Source organism: Chelon labrosus, assembly GCF_963514085.1.
Source record: "Chelon labrosus genome assembly, chromosome: 9".
Taxonomy (NCBI): Eukaryota; Metazoa; Chordata; class Actinopteri; order Mugiliformes; family Mugilidae; genus Chelon; species Chelon labrosus.
The window spans coordinates 11,936,886-11,950,997 of NC_140359.1; the positions used below are offsets into that span (position 1 = coordinate 11,936,886).

Sequence of the window (14,112 nt, forward strand, 5' to 3'; positions counted from 1 at the left end):
GCAGTGTGTGCATTCAGTTCAACACATCACCCCATGCGTATGAAAGGCTCCTTCTAAGCCATTATACACTTAGAATTATACACTAATGAAGACATAATTATGACTACTGTATTCCATTTATTCTATTTCTGCTGATAGACACCACACACTGGACCTTTAACAGAGATGTGTTTATATCGTCCTCTAGTGGCTCTGTCAGTGTCTCGGCGCACCTGCTGTAATGGTCTATTTAAAGTGTTGTCAGTAACATATGACATGGCCTGTCTCTGTTCAGCCATCTGAGCTGTCCAGTCCAGGAGGTGTCCATTACAGGAGGTGTAAACTAAGGAAACCAAGAACTGGTGGAGGAGGACCCAAATGCACGATTCAAGACGCAGGTGGTGGATTGAAACCGTCAAAGACAAAGTCCATAAAATCACAAGGAATAGAAAAAAAGCACCAAATACACTTGGAACAGGGTGGAACTTTTCTGACACAAACTACAAAGACAAACTGGCTGAGTAGAAAGGAAACACAGAGCTAAATACAAGGCAAACAATGAAGACAGGTGAGACAGGCGGGACACAAGAAGGTATGGCTAGCAGTCAAAGGCAGCAACCACAAGGGGGAGGTGAACACATCTGTAATGACAGAGAGTAAGTAACCTTCAAAGTATAAGAGGAAATGCTCAAAAACAGAGGTAGAATTAACCATGATCAGGTGCTGCAGAGCTGGATGTGACACCTGGGATATTATCATTGATAGATGAGAAGAAAAAAAAATCATTGTTTCACAACAGACTCTGTGGTATTCTTTATTTCAGTGTCCCATGAGGTAACATTTCAAAGTGTACAAAGAGCACAATATTAACATATAATAGTTATAATTTGATTTGTTGTAAATTACGATTAGCTGTGAATACATTCAATAATTAGTGTGATTTTCCTTCTTATTTTAACAATTAAAGTTTGTAATGCCAACATAAACACTTCATTCATTTGTACATTCCCTAAAATCAAACATCTCAGTAGTAAAACCATCTAAATTGCAACTAAAATTTAAATCTCACATTAAGGCACACAAGCTACTTTTCCCTGAGTCAAATCAGGATGTGGAATTTGAGGTAAATCAGAAAGTGTTTTTTTTTGTGTGTGTGTGTGTGTGTGTGTCGTGAATCCCCAGTTTCACCACACTGAAAAGAAAACTACTACAATCAGCAGCAGGTTGTATCGTACAACTTAAAATTACTTGCACAGTTGATTGACTGCATTTGTATGGAGTGTGTACAGTGAGAAGCTGAATGAGCTACGATTAAACCTCAAGTCAGCCTTGAAGCATTTTGTAGCTACACGAGAAAAAGAAAACGGATCCATCAAACAACTGTAGATTATCAAGCATGGCTTGGCACTGAGGCATTTGAGTCTTGACTGAGCAGCATCATGTCACCAGCATCTGGTAATACTATATGTTAATATGTTTATGGACATTAGTCACGTTAAAATATCAATAGCAATGAAAACAATATTAACACACATTTAACGCATTTAACACACTACAACGTCTGTAACACCAGTATTTAAATCTTTGTAAGTTCAATTAAGAAATTTAAATTCCCTTGGCTCTGTATTTGTCTAATGCTTTCCTACGTAACAATGCTCAACAACTTCGTGGGGTTCAGTGTCTTGCACAAGGACACTTCGGCATGAGGTCCATGTGCCAGTGATTGAGCTGCTAACTCTGGCTCATGGACAACCTGCTTTACCTTCTGAGCCACAGCCAAAATCCTGCTTTATTAAACAAACAAAAAACAAAAACAACAAAATAAACTTGAAGAAAAGATAAAATATTACTTGTTAATCAGTAAAAGCTGGCGCGTGACTAGAAGGCAAAAACAAAAAGCTACTGGCTAACCATTGGCTACACATATCTGGAAAAAAAAGTGGTTCACAGCATTTAATAAGCCCTTTATTCCCTGTTTAAAAGTCCCCTGATTATCTTGCAACAGACTAAACTCAAGCTCAGCTGACCTCAGTCTTGTCTGACCCTCACTGTTGCATCTTCCAGATTTAAAATGCTTCTAATGATGACTGGTTTCTTTCTTATTCATCCACAGCTCCGCAGTTAACCAGGTCACACAGCCATAAGGCATTTTTAGCTGAAAAAAACATAAAAAAAACCAAACAAAACTGTGCTGCGTTTGTTCTATTTTTCAGAAATGCATGCCTTTTGGGTTGCAAGAGTTTCGGAGATGTGCGGAAGGCAAAGGGGTTTACTCTGCTGTTGGCTCTGGGAATGGCACCACCCTCCTCCCAGCTACAAACACATCTACTATGTTGCGGTCGTCCCCTGAGAAAGGACAAGTAAGAGAATAAAATAAAGTAATTGGCTACGTTAGAGTCTGAAATGCTTTGATAAAATAAAAAGACAAAAAACTGACACTCACCCAAATTCAAGAACTTCTCCAAAAGAGCCTGAAATTCAAGAGATGAGAACTTTGAGTGACACTGAAATCGGAGCTCCTTACTAATTTTTGTCTAAGTGCACCACTACCAACCTTTGGTCCCTCATTTTGAATCAGGTCAATGGGTCCGTCAGGAGCAGCTACATTCACCCTCAGAGCATCAAAGTCTTTGCCCACTTCAAAATTGCCTATTTGGTCATCCAGGGACAAGGCTGCAGGACAAAAGATGTCATAAAAGAGACTGTTGTATTCTCCACCCTGCTTTGAAATTGCAATTAGTCATCACTGAAAATATCTCATAGCCACAGTTTGTGTATTGAATCAGGCATTTTCGCTGCAGCACTCTAAAACAGAGCGACTTGGAGGAGGCCAAGACAGCTGAAGACTAACAAAGGGACTGAGCACTTTTTCTTTCCACTTCAGCGTCTACACAATGATTTTTGTGTCTTACCTTGGCTGCCTCCCAGTGTGGCCAATCTGAACACCTCCTCAAAGGTTAGTGCTTTGTTTTTTGGGTTCTGGATCTGCAAGACTTTGGACGCGTCCAGAGCTCTCCTCACAGCATCAAGCATAGATGCAGAATAGCCCCCTGCCACGTCTGTTGGAGCACCACAAACACAGAGTCAAATAAAAACACGGACGCACAAGAGTGCACTAAGTAAAACTCTCAGATTCTGCAAAACTTAATTAAACTAAAACAGCATCTCAGTAACCGTCTCTTTGCTGCAGAAGGCTTAAATGCTAGTGCATATAATGCAAGGAGGTTCTAGAGCAAAGACAAATATGCAAACATGATTTTACGACTTCTTTGTGGAGTACAAACTTTGGCAAAACTGGTGTGGCAGCACTTAAAATTGCTCACCTGTTCCCAGACCCAACTTTACTTTGTGCTTCATTACATTGCGGACATTTAAAACTCCACTGCACAACCTGGGCAAACGAAGGGAAGGATGATTAATACAATAACAGACGATGAAAACAGTATAAAAAGTTACTGCACTACTTCAGGACAGTTTAAGATGTCTTCTTATCTGGTCTAAATTCAAAAGCCTTTTGTGCTGCTACAACATCAGGCCATGAACCAATGGAACAAAGACTACAGTGTTACACATCTTTGCAATCAGCCATTTAAACTGATACGTTATACTGTGTTTTATCCTTATGGACATTTGCTGATGGCATTTGGTCACGGATAATTCTGAGAAACTATTCTGAAACTAATTCTGAGACATACGAAAAGTTGGAATTGGGACAGTGGGACACAGAGGCTCCGGTCTCTCTGAACAGATCCAGCTCCTCATCAGTGAGGTGGCAGCCATGGGCCATGACTGTCTGTGAATCAACCCCATAAGAGATAAAATGTCACCATTTGTATCAACTCATTTTCTTTGCTTTTATTTTGTTGTACTGCCTGGCTTGCTTGCCGGGGAGGTGTCTATGTACTCACCTTGTCAGTGAGCAGGTTGTTTTTGTGATAGACATCAGCGTAAGACTTTGATTCAGGAAACAGCTTCTTCACGAGCTTCACTTCCTCAGTGTTTTCACTGATATGACTCTGGATAAATGAATAAAAAACACATGTCAGACATTAAATTACTTCAAGAGCACTTAGGCTGATCAGTAGATAGTGGGAGTGCAGCTCCTCGATAAGCGATGCCACAGGATGGCACTTGCATGTGTGTATTCATTCCATTGTTCAAAACACCCACAGGTCCAACATTAAGCGGTCTCTATGGAAACAGTCTCCTGTGGGCACAGACTGGTTTTGTTGCCACGGTGAACTCACCTGAATATGCAGGTTGTTATTCTTTGCAATAGCTCCTAGGTGTCTAAGCAGGGCTTCTGTGCAGGATGGAGCAAAGCGGGGAGTCACCACTGGCTTCACCAGTGGGTACTGACATAACCACCGCAAACAAACAAACACAAACAAAATGACAATCAACAAATAGACCACATATTTTTTTCTTACATCTTTGAATTGTTCTGTTTGATAGAATCTTACCTTTTTGCTCAAGAGCTCTTTAATGAACCTTGAGGGAACAGAAGAACGATTGTTAAATTAGGATGGCCACATTTGCAAATTGAAAAATACCCCAAAGCTTTACAACTGAAATTTTTATTAAGGCTACATCTACAGATGTAGGTATACAAATATTTCAAATTATGTTATTTTGTTACTTCAGAATCAGGTACGATGCGGAATCTAAAAGACCCCGAGCATGCTAATACAATAATTGACACCCTGGAGAGTTGCTGTTCATCACTGGGACATCAAATTCCCTTAAGAGTATCTCACACATACATCCTTTTGTTTACATCCTAACTGTCTGTGATACGTTTGGTCCAAAAGTTTCCCAGCAGAACATTGCATTGTAACATGATGGTCAATGTTATATGTTGTTGTATATATATCTGGAAATTTCTCCACACTGAAAATGTTTTCAATTGGCCTCAAGTAAAATCCCCAGCTCTCAGCTTCCGAGAAAGAAGGCCTTTCAACACATTAGATCTCTCATACAGTTCATACTCACCGACATGTTTCATCCTGGGACTCCTCAATGTGCTCTTTGTAATGGTCCACAGCATCATTCCTGTCCATACACACCTTGCCCACCATGGCACGCTGTCCAAAGTCGTCTGCAAGAAAAATAAGGATGACTGAGCAACAGGTATAAACACAAATCCATGTAAAACTCTTATTATAAAGTGCATTTGCTTAATACGTCTGCTATAAAGGAGAGTTGGTTGACATCACATCTGTAGTTACCTATAAGGTGTGTCGGTTTTCGCAATGACAGTCTGTTGCAGCACCCCAAAGAATTACAAGTCTTACAACATATGTCAGAGTCTAATCCTGCTGTCACTCTTAAACCGTAGCCCTAGGCATGCCCACATTGCATACTACCTGCTTATAATAGAGGGTGAATGGGAAGGTTTGAGCAGCTTAAGCAGGAACTAGAGAAGGTTTTCTAGTGAACAGGAAATAAGCCCTTGTTTTTTTTAACTTATGTAACGTCATATTGTATCCAAAAGCAAAACTAAAACTAATGCAAGTGTAGTGAGGTACACTTTGAGGTTTCTTGAAGATGTCTCGACACTCATCCAAGCGGCCTCTTCAGTTCGTAACGATTGGTGGGAAGATTAGGTTTTTATTAGGAATGTTTGTGTGTGTTGTCCACTCAAATCTCTCCTGACTAGGATCCGTTAACAACCACCTGTAACTTGAGACATTTGTTCATATTAACCTGGACGGTGTCCCTGTTTTTCACACAATTAGTGGTACTCTAACAAACAGCCAGAAATGCCAGACACGACATCTGAATGGCTTTTTCAGTACTAGTCACACCTGTAGTTTTGCTGTTTTGAGGGTGTAGCCAGAGCAAAGATGTGGTGTTTGCGACAACAAGAACTTCTTGTTAAAAGGGAAAATGTCACTCAATTCACTTAATATGAGCTTTATTTTATTTTTCTCTTTAAATCTTGTGTGTGTTTAGTCTGTGCTAGTTTATTAAGTTAAATAAGTTAAATATATAAATAAGTCTGGGTCTGTGCAGTCAGTGAATTCAGTTTACCCAATCAGTGTTTTTGACAAACAACACCAGCCTGTTACTTCTGCTGACCACATTCAAGCTGAAACAGCCTGTGAAAGTTCATGGCATGAACAATGGGACCCCCCCTGTGGATTTAAGTCACTTAAATGAACAGCAAAGGCAGACAGTCAGTCAAATGCTGAGGGACGGAGTCTTTTTTTTCTAGCTGTGTACCCGGCTTGCAAATGAACATTTCATTGAAAGATAATGAGTCAGTGTCCAAGACACACCTCCCATGCCAAAGCCTTTGTATAAGGAAATGAAAGACTACGTATAGGACTTGACTGCACAAGGATGGGTTGAAAAGTCCACGTCATCCTACACTTCCCCAGTCGTTTGTGTGAGAAAAAAAGATGGAATCCAAAGCTTGTGTATTGATTACAGAGAGCTCAGCAGAAAGACACATCCAGACCGTCATCCCATACCCAGAGTACAGGACATTATGGATAATCTTGGGGGGGACACCTTCTTCTCGCTGCTCGACCAAGGCAAGGCATACCACCAGGGCTTCATGGCCAAGGACTGCAGACACCTAACAGCGTTCGTGACCCCCTGGGGCCTTTATGAGTGGGTGCGAATTCCATTTGGACTCATGAGTGCACTTGCAGCCTTTCAACGCTGTATGGAAGAGTGCCCAGTGCCTGAGAGAGCATGGGATAAAATTGAAGCCCAAGAAATGTGAACTATTCAAAGCCGAAGTGTGACATCTGGGGCGGATCGTGTCAGCATATGCTACGACTTCTAAATCAGGCAAAACAGCTGCAGACAAAATCTTTAATGATTATGCATTGAGATATGGATTGCCCTCAAGAATACACCACGATCAGGGTGGTGAGTTTGAGAATGAGTTGTTTGCACAGCTAGAGAAGTACTGTGAAGTCGCAGGGTCCAGAAACACTCCCTACCATCCTCAGGGCAACGGACAGGTTGAGCGGTTTAACAGGGCTTTGCTCCAGATGCTCAGAACATTCAGAGATAGACAAAGGAGTAATTGGGAAGACTCACCAAACAAACTGATTTATGCATACAACTGCACCCGCAGCGACGTAACTTGCTTTTCACCTTTTTACTTGTTGTTTGGACGCTCCCCACGACTGCCAGTGGACATGTTGTTTGGTTTGAACACGAGAGCAGGGGGATGTTAATCACCATGGCTATGGGGAAACAGGGCATGGAAGAAGCATACAAGATTGCAAGGGAAAATCCCCAAAAAGCTGGATTAAGGAGTAGGTGCCAGTACAATAGTAACATCAAAAACTCAGCTACAGGCTACAGCCTGGCAATCATGTTCTGATCAGGAATATGACCCCTTGAGGTGGCCTGGGAAAACTTAGTAATCATGGGGAAGACGTTGCTCACACAGTGGTACGTCAAGTGAATGAGGACATCCCTGTTTATGAGCTCAGACCTGAAAAAGGGAAAGAGATCCAGGATCCTACATCGCAGTCTTCTCCTCCCATGTGACTTTCTACCAGTGCATGACCGAGCATTGCCACAGAAAAGGAAAAGCAGTGTGGGAAAAAATGAGGAAGTAGAGGAGCTGGAGGAAGAGGATGATGACGAGGATGAGTATGACTTTGTGTCATCCTCACAGCAAACCACCCGAGGCTGAGGACCCTGTATATGCACTGACACACCACTAGTGGTGGAATGCACACAGCTAGTAGAAGATGCAGCGTCTGAGCTAGAGGATGAACCAGGAGCAACGGGTGAGATGGAGTTCTGCTGTGAGTTGCCCTGTGGAAAATGTGCACTCACCTGCTCAAAGTGACCCAAGCAGAGAAGGAAATCGGCATCCTCAAAGACCACACAGGCGTCTCAAAATGTTCACATATGACAGACCTGGCACACCCACATGTTACAAACTGAGAACTGTCTCATCTCATACAAACCTTAATGTGCCATGGACACACGCTCTGCATTCATACCCTTTTCCTCATCACTATGCATCATGAACTGAGTAAATGCATGTGTATTACACTCCACAATGGTGATGAACAACGGACAATTAAGACTTTGTGATAACAATGCACACCCTGTGTATATTATTAAGCTGCTGCTCTATTTTTGTGACATAAATATGTATGCATTTACAACTTTTAGGATGAGTTACATGTAGTTTAATGTGTGTATTTTTCACGTCCGCGTACACCTGAATTGCAGATAAACACCTGATGAGGAAACACCATAAATCACCACTGTGGTTATTTCTTCCTGTGGTCAGGGCTGCAACATCTGCTGGCTCACTTTTATGGCCTACTTAAAGTATAGCTCAGAGAACCCGTTCAGTCTGGGCTCCAGTTCCATTCGGGAACCAAACAACAAGTCATCCTCCATACGTTTTGACCACAGCACTCAGCCTGGAAGCTTCTGCTGCCGGTCAACAAATGTCCACATTGACGTTAGTTTTTGGGTTTCGTTCACACTATTTTATTCTTTATCACGTGTTCTTTGACTTTTTTGTAAGTATGCATCAGCAACATGAATGTGCTGTTCTAAATCTTTCCACGTTAGCCACGTTAACTTCTTAGGTTCTGTAGATATAAGTGTTGAAAGTACCTTTGAAATTAATCATAGTTTAATAACATAGTGTGATGATTCCTGTTACAAAATGTATAGTAGTTAAGAGTGTGTTCTGCTTAATGTATCTGACTAACCACAGAATATTCCAGGCCGTGCAGGAATAGAAGAATGTCAGTAACAGATGAAGGAAGGGGATGTAGCAGGTCGAGACGACCCAATGCTAGATTAACCGGACGTCCATATCAGGCACTCACTCGAGGAGATGGAGCGAGGATGGAGTCAGATGTTATGGGTGTGAGCGGCAGGTGAAGAGGAGAGACGGATTACGAGCCAACCAGAAGACGAGACACCCAAGTTCGCCTGCATCCTTCACAACTTTTTGTAGTAGTATATTAGAACTGGGTCAGGGAAATATAGGTAGTCAGACTTCATGAACTGACACGACTTTGTTGTTTGTCAGGGACAGGAAGATTGGACCCAGAGCTCTGTAAGCTTATTTCTTTGTGTTGCTTTTAATAAATTACTCAAACTGAGAAATAGAAGCGTGCAGTGTCGTCCATTAAACAAACGCGCGGAGAAGAGGAACAAGGTCAAAAAGGGATTGTAAACAGTCTTCTCCAACAGTTCTTAGGTCAAAGGAGATAACTAGAGAATGAGTAGTTCATCTTTTCCTTGACCTCACAACAGCCAGTATGTATACGACACTTCTAAACAACTAAAAGACATTTTTTCCACCACACTTTCCCTTGACAACCGGGCAACAAACAACTTCTCCATTTGGCATGTTTTGCCTTCACAGTTTTTGATCTCCACTCATGACGCCAGTGGTGTCATGCTTCCTGTTCGTCTCTAACTGGCATATTTTTCGGTTCTGAACCAAATTTTGAGCAATTTTGAGCAAACTGAAAAGACATTTTCAGTTTGCTTGACTTTTTCAACATCTACGGTGAAGAACGTGATTTAGCCAAAGTGACTACAGTTGGTCATATTGGCTGGTCGTGTTTAAAGAAATTCCAGATGTTGACTTTGAAGGAGAGGGGGACAGGGGGCGAGCTCATGCCATGTATAAAAGTGAGGATCTGCTCTAGTCTGTCGGTGTCTGTGTTTGAGCAAGCTCCTCCCCTGATCAAATACAGAGTCAACATCATCAGATTCATATTTATTTCACTTATCCAGCACTAACTAAACTAATCAATTCACGAAGCATGAAGTTAAATATATGTGTTGTATATATGTGCACATAGAGTATATATGCCTTTGTTAAACACGTGCCTCTGCGAAAAGAACTCCTCTGATGCTCAGAACAGGACAAAGTTGAGAGTTCAGTGACACTGATTACACAAAACAACTGCAGAGCTGCTGAAGCCAGTCGCTTGATTCAGTATCCGTGTATCATTATACATTTATGAGTGTGTGCTCGGCGTTACGTAACGTGACACCAGGATGATAAGGACAAGGAATAAAGGTGAAGGGCTATTCTGTTTTTACAGAGTTTAGGAAAAACGCCTCGACTGAGTAGAGAGATTAATGAATAACTGGGCTTAATCTGATGGACTTCATTGTGTTGTTCACCACAGTTAGTCACAACAGACTGAATATGTCAGTTAAGACAGAAGTGAATATGGGGATGGCTTTTTTATGCGTTGTATCACTGTGAACTTCTGATGTGGTTGTGTAAAACAAACTTAAATTATCATTCCTTATTGACTTATAGTTTGTCACAAGAAACACAGCCTTCAGTTACATCAACCTCCCACATTTCAGCAGCTACAAATACTGCAAATACTGCTCAGGTGATTATTTTACACTATGGGTTGTATTTTACAATAAGACAGCCTATACTGATAGAGGAGCTTGTAATAATGTAAGCCTCTGTCCTCTACGAAAAAAGCGTGGGAATGCTTCAAAATAATCCTTTAGGTCTAAGTGTGTGTGTGTTTGCATGTACTTACTTGCAATCTTGCCCAACAGCAGAGAGGCATCTGTGTGTATGGTAGCGAAGTAACATGCAGTGGTTGTTCCGTTTCTCAGCGTCCTTTTCTGTCAATCACAGGATTAAGAGCACATTCAAACATTTTTTCTATTCTATAGGCTGTTAAACCACACCCTTTTAATTATAGGACCGCATCACTGGATTTTCCAGATTCTCAGTTGGTCCCAATGCAGATTGTTTAATCTTTGTTTCTCGATGCCAGCGAACTCACCACCACGTGACTGTAGACATTTTGGGCAAACTTCAAGTCCCTGAAGCGTGACTCCACAGGAAAGGTGTAGGTATCGAGCCACTGCAGTAAAGGCATGTCTAGAGCTGTGCCAGAGTAGCTGTACTGGGCTGCGTGGATGTGGGTGTCAACCATTCCTGGCATGAAGAACTCACTATAGTGCAGTAAACAATGAAAGTCACTTATAACATATGAATTTTATGGCAAGAAGTTACTTTTTTACAATGAAATAGTGCACGTTTATGTTTTACAAATATCACCTGAAGGCTAAGTTACTGATCGGCATTACTCTCTGACTTATTGAAACCATTCCACACCAAGTTCCTGTAACTGATATTGAGAAATTCCACATCTTAAGTAATTAATTTATATATCCTACTTACTGTTGTTTCAGTTGAGTCACGTCAGATGGATTGAATCCATAGGTCTGTGCCAGTTTTTCTAAGTGCTTGCCGTCCTCACGGAAAGCAATCTGATGGAAAGCAATAAGAACAGAAATCAGCCGAGAGATACTTCAATAAAAATGTGATGACAGTTTAAGTGTTTGCATGGGCCATAAAGTTAGCAGTGAGAGCTGAACACATAATTTATACACTCAGTTAGGTATTTTAACGTTTTCAGTTTCTGTTCTGTAACAAGGCAAACACATTTTAAGATTCTGTGTGCTGCACCACTACTGTGCAATAACACAATAGCTGACTGTTGGATGCTTTCAAAGCACTGGCAGGCACTGCAGCGTGTTTTTCTTCTTCTTCTTCTTCTTTTTTTTTTTTTTTTTTTTTTTTTTGGATTGGCAGTATACTTATTTATCTTCTTTGCTGAAAGCGGTGACATTCCAAGATGCTACTTGAGACAATTAAGGTGTCATGCTAAAGCAGATTCGCGCAATAGTTTCGTTGGAAATCATGCGCTTCTTTCGCTCCAAACTGTGGCACATTTTGCCTTCTTTTGCGCAAACCTAAGGTGGAGATACAATCAGCAAGACATCTATAATAAACAATATATAGGGTAGCATATAGGATTGAGCTCATGGATTTTTCGAAATTGTAAATAAGGGTTTTAAAAATAGTTAAAATGGTACTACAATCTGACCAACCTTTCCTTGTGCGTCCACTCCAAGGAGCTCATCTTCCAGTATCTCCAGCGCTGTTTGTTGGGTCGAGTGGACAAAGGTCCCCCTATAGACGTGCGCAATTGCGGCGCTGGCCATGTCAGAGTTTGCCATTGCGTCAAGATCAGCCCCAGTCGAGCAGTCGGAGACCCGAAGCGGCAAGAGCGCACAGGGCTTTTGTCCTGAGCTGACTCAGGACACCACCCACCAGGGCGCACTTGTCTGCAAGTCCTCAGCCAATGAGAGGAGAATGCAGTTCGTCCGGTCGGATCTGATTTCCTAGCAATCAACTCACTGGGTGTAGACTATTTAAGTGTGCATTCTCCAGCTATGTGTCGGATTAATTACACTGCAACTGTGTCGTAATTCACCATAGTGATCATATTTGTCTTCTATAGAATAGGTTAACCATCAGCCGCTACGAATATGCGCTGCTTTCCTGGTTTGTACCTGTTGCTGTGGGCTTCATGGGTAATTATAACACCATGCCATTGCAAGGAACTGGACCAAGTAATTTTGACGCGCAAATTCAAAGATCCTGTTTATTTGAATGCATTGGTAAATCTTTGGTCACCAACAAATCATTGCTGGCGTCTCATTTATAACCAAACCAAAACGTAATCCTCATAAATATTTATATTTTTGTCAATAAAATTTAGTTCACTTTGGGAAATAAGCGCTTAGGGGTGGAAAAGTGAGTGCAATCAGGCAACTGAGAAGAATGTGAACGCACATTCATTTCAATTCATTGGTATTTCATTCTTAATATTCAATTATTTTATTATTCTTGGAAATATCGTGTATATAGATTTTTAGTTTTCCTATTTTATTTTTGTCGTTTATTTTAGTTTTTGTGCCATTATTACATTACCATACATTGCTGCTACAACAGTGTAATTTTCCCACTATGGGATTAATAAAGTATCTGTCCATCTATCAATTGATCGTCACAACCTGGCTAAAACAGCAGTGACAAAAAAGGGAAGCCACACAAAGTCTACTAATAATATGAATTTAATAAAGCAAAACAGGTAGATAGTGGTGTGTCTGTCTGCATATCAGTGTGCATGCTATGTTGGAGAGTGTGAGTGAATGGAGCAGTGTATGAGAATGCAACCCCAAATACACACAAGAGAGCAGTCAGGTGAGAGAGAGAGAGAAGTGAGCCCAGGCCTGCTTTATGGCCTCCCACTGCAGCTTCCTCAGGTGCGCTGCATCTGTGATGAGACTGTAGCTCCACCTCCCAGGCTCCTGCAACACAGAATAACAGCCTCCCAACCCACAACCTAAGGCAAGCCCTGGAGGCCGTCATGGTCAGTATACTACAATTGGCATTCCAGAGTTAAGATAGACATGAAAATGCTGTAAGGCCAGGATTAATGCCAGTGCTTCTTTCTCTACCACCGAATAATTCAGCTGATAAGAACTGAACTTCTTAGAAAAGAGGCTAACAGGATGTTCAACACCTTGTTGGTCAGCTTGAAGGAGCTCCTGCTCCAATATGACTTGCATCCACATGCAGCTTGAAAGGCTTATCCAAGCGGGGAGCTAACAGGACAGGAGCAGAGCACAACAAAGCTTTAACACTGCAAAAAGCTTGTTGACATGAGACTGACCAAATGAACTTTGACTTCAACTTCAACAAGTCTGTTAGAGGAGCCACTATAGTTGAAAAATTCTGGCAAAAGCAGCGATAATAACCGACCAACCCCAGAAACCTCATGAGTTCCTTTTTGGTAGTGGGAACAGGAAAATCATCAATAGTCGATACCTTGGCAAGAACAGGGCCGCACATGACCCTGACCTACAACCTTACCAAGATAGGTGACAGTAGCTTTTGCAAATTCACATTTCGCCAAATTTACAGTCAAATTTCCATCTGCTAGTCGTTCAAACAAAGCACCAATATGACTCAGATGATCCTCCCAGGTATGACTGTATATCACCACATCATCTAAATATACAGCACAACATTCAAGTCCATTAACAACCATGTTCAGTAGTCGTTGAAATGTAGCTGGAGCATTACGCAAGCCAAACCCCATGACTGTATATGAAAACAGACCGGATGGTGTTATGAAAGCAGATATTTCTTGAGCTCTTTGGGTTAACGACACCTGCCAGTACCCTTTTAACAGATCGAACTTGCTTGGTCAATACAGTCTTCCACACGAGGCAATGATAGGAATTGGCTTTGTCACAGCATTTACTTTTTGAAAATCTGTA

The 14,112-nt window shown here is 41.4% G+C and overlaps 1 protein-coding gene across 2 annotated transcripts; it reads right to left on the reverse strand.

Annotated features, from left to right (window-relative positions):
• Positions 1–78: 78 nt before the first annotated feature.
• Positions 79–12,074, reverse strand: gda (guanine deaminase). 2 transcript variants are annotated; one of them, XM_084551188.1, is made up of 14 exons: positions 11,872–12,074; positions 11,159–11,247; positions 10,758–10,929; positions 10,506–10,593; positions 4,972–5,077; positions 4,443–4,470; positions 4,227–4,334; positions 3,888–3,995; positions 3,675–3,772; positions 3,303–3,370; positions 2,892–3,038; positions 2,534–2,652; positions 2,423–2,450; positions 2,109–2,325 (listed from the first exon to the last, which is right to left on the reverse strand). In XM_084551188.1, the coding sequence occupies exons 1-14, from the start codon at positions 11,998–12,000 to the stop codon at positions 2,249–2,251; spliced, it is 1,365 nt and encodes a 454-aa protein (XP_084407314.1). In that variant the 5' UTR covers positions 12,001–12,074; the 3' UTR covers positions 2,109–2,248. The 2 variants fall into 2 exon arrangements, with proteins under 2 accessions (XP_084407313.1, XP_084407314.1); XM_084551187.1 differs by having other exon boundaries at positions 79–2,450.
• Between the last annotated feature and the right edge of the window lie 2,038 nt (positions 12,075–14,112).

Excerpts from the sequence above, each read along its gene's own strand:
- gda (XM_084551187.1), bottom strand. The coding sequence starts at position 12,000 with ATGGCAAACTCTGACATGGCCAGCGCCGCAATTGCGCACGTCTATAGG. Across the intron at positions 10,594-10,757 it reads ATGTCTACAGTCACGTGGTG|AAAAGGACGCTGAGAAACGG; the intron begins GTGAGTTCGCTG and ends TGTGATTGACAG. Across the intron at positions 2,653-2,891 it reads CACACTGGGAGGCAGCCAAG|CCTTGTCCCTGGATGACCAA; the intron begins GTAAGACACAAA and ends TTTGTCCTGCAG.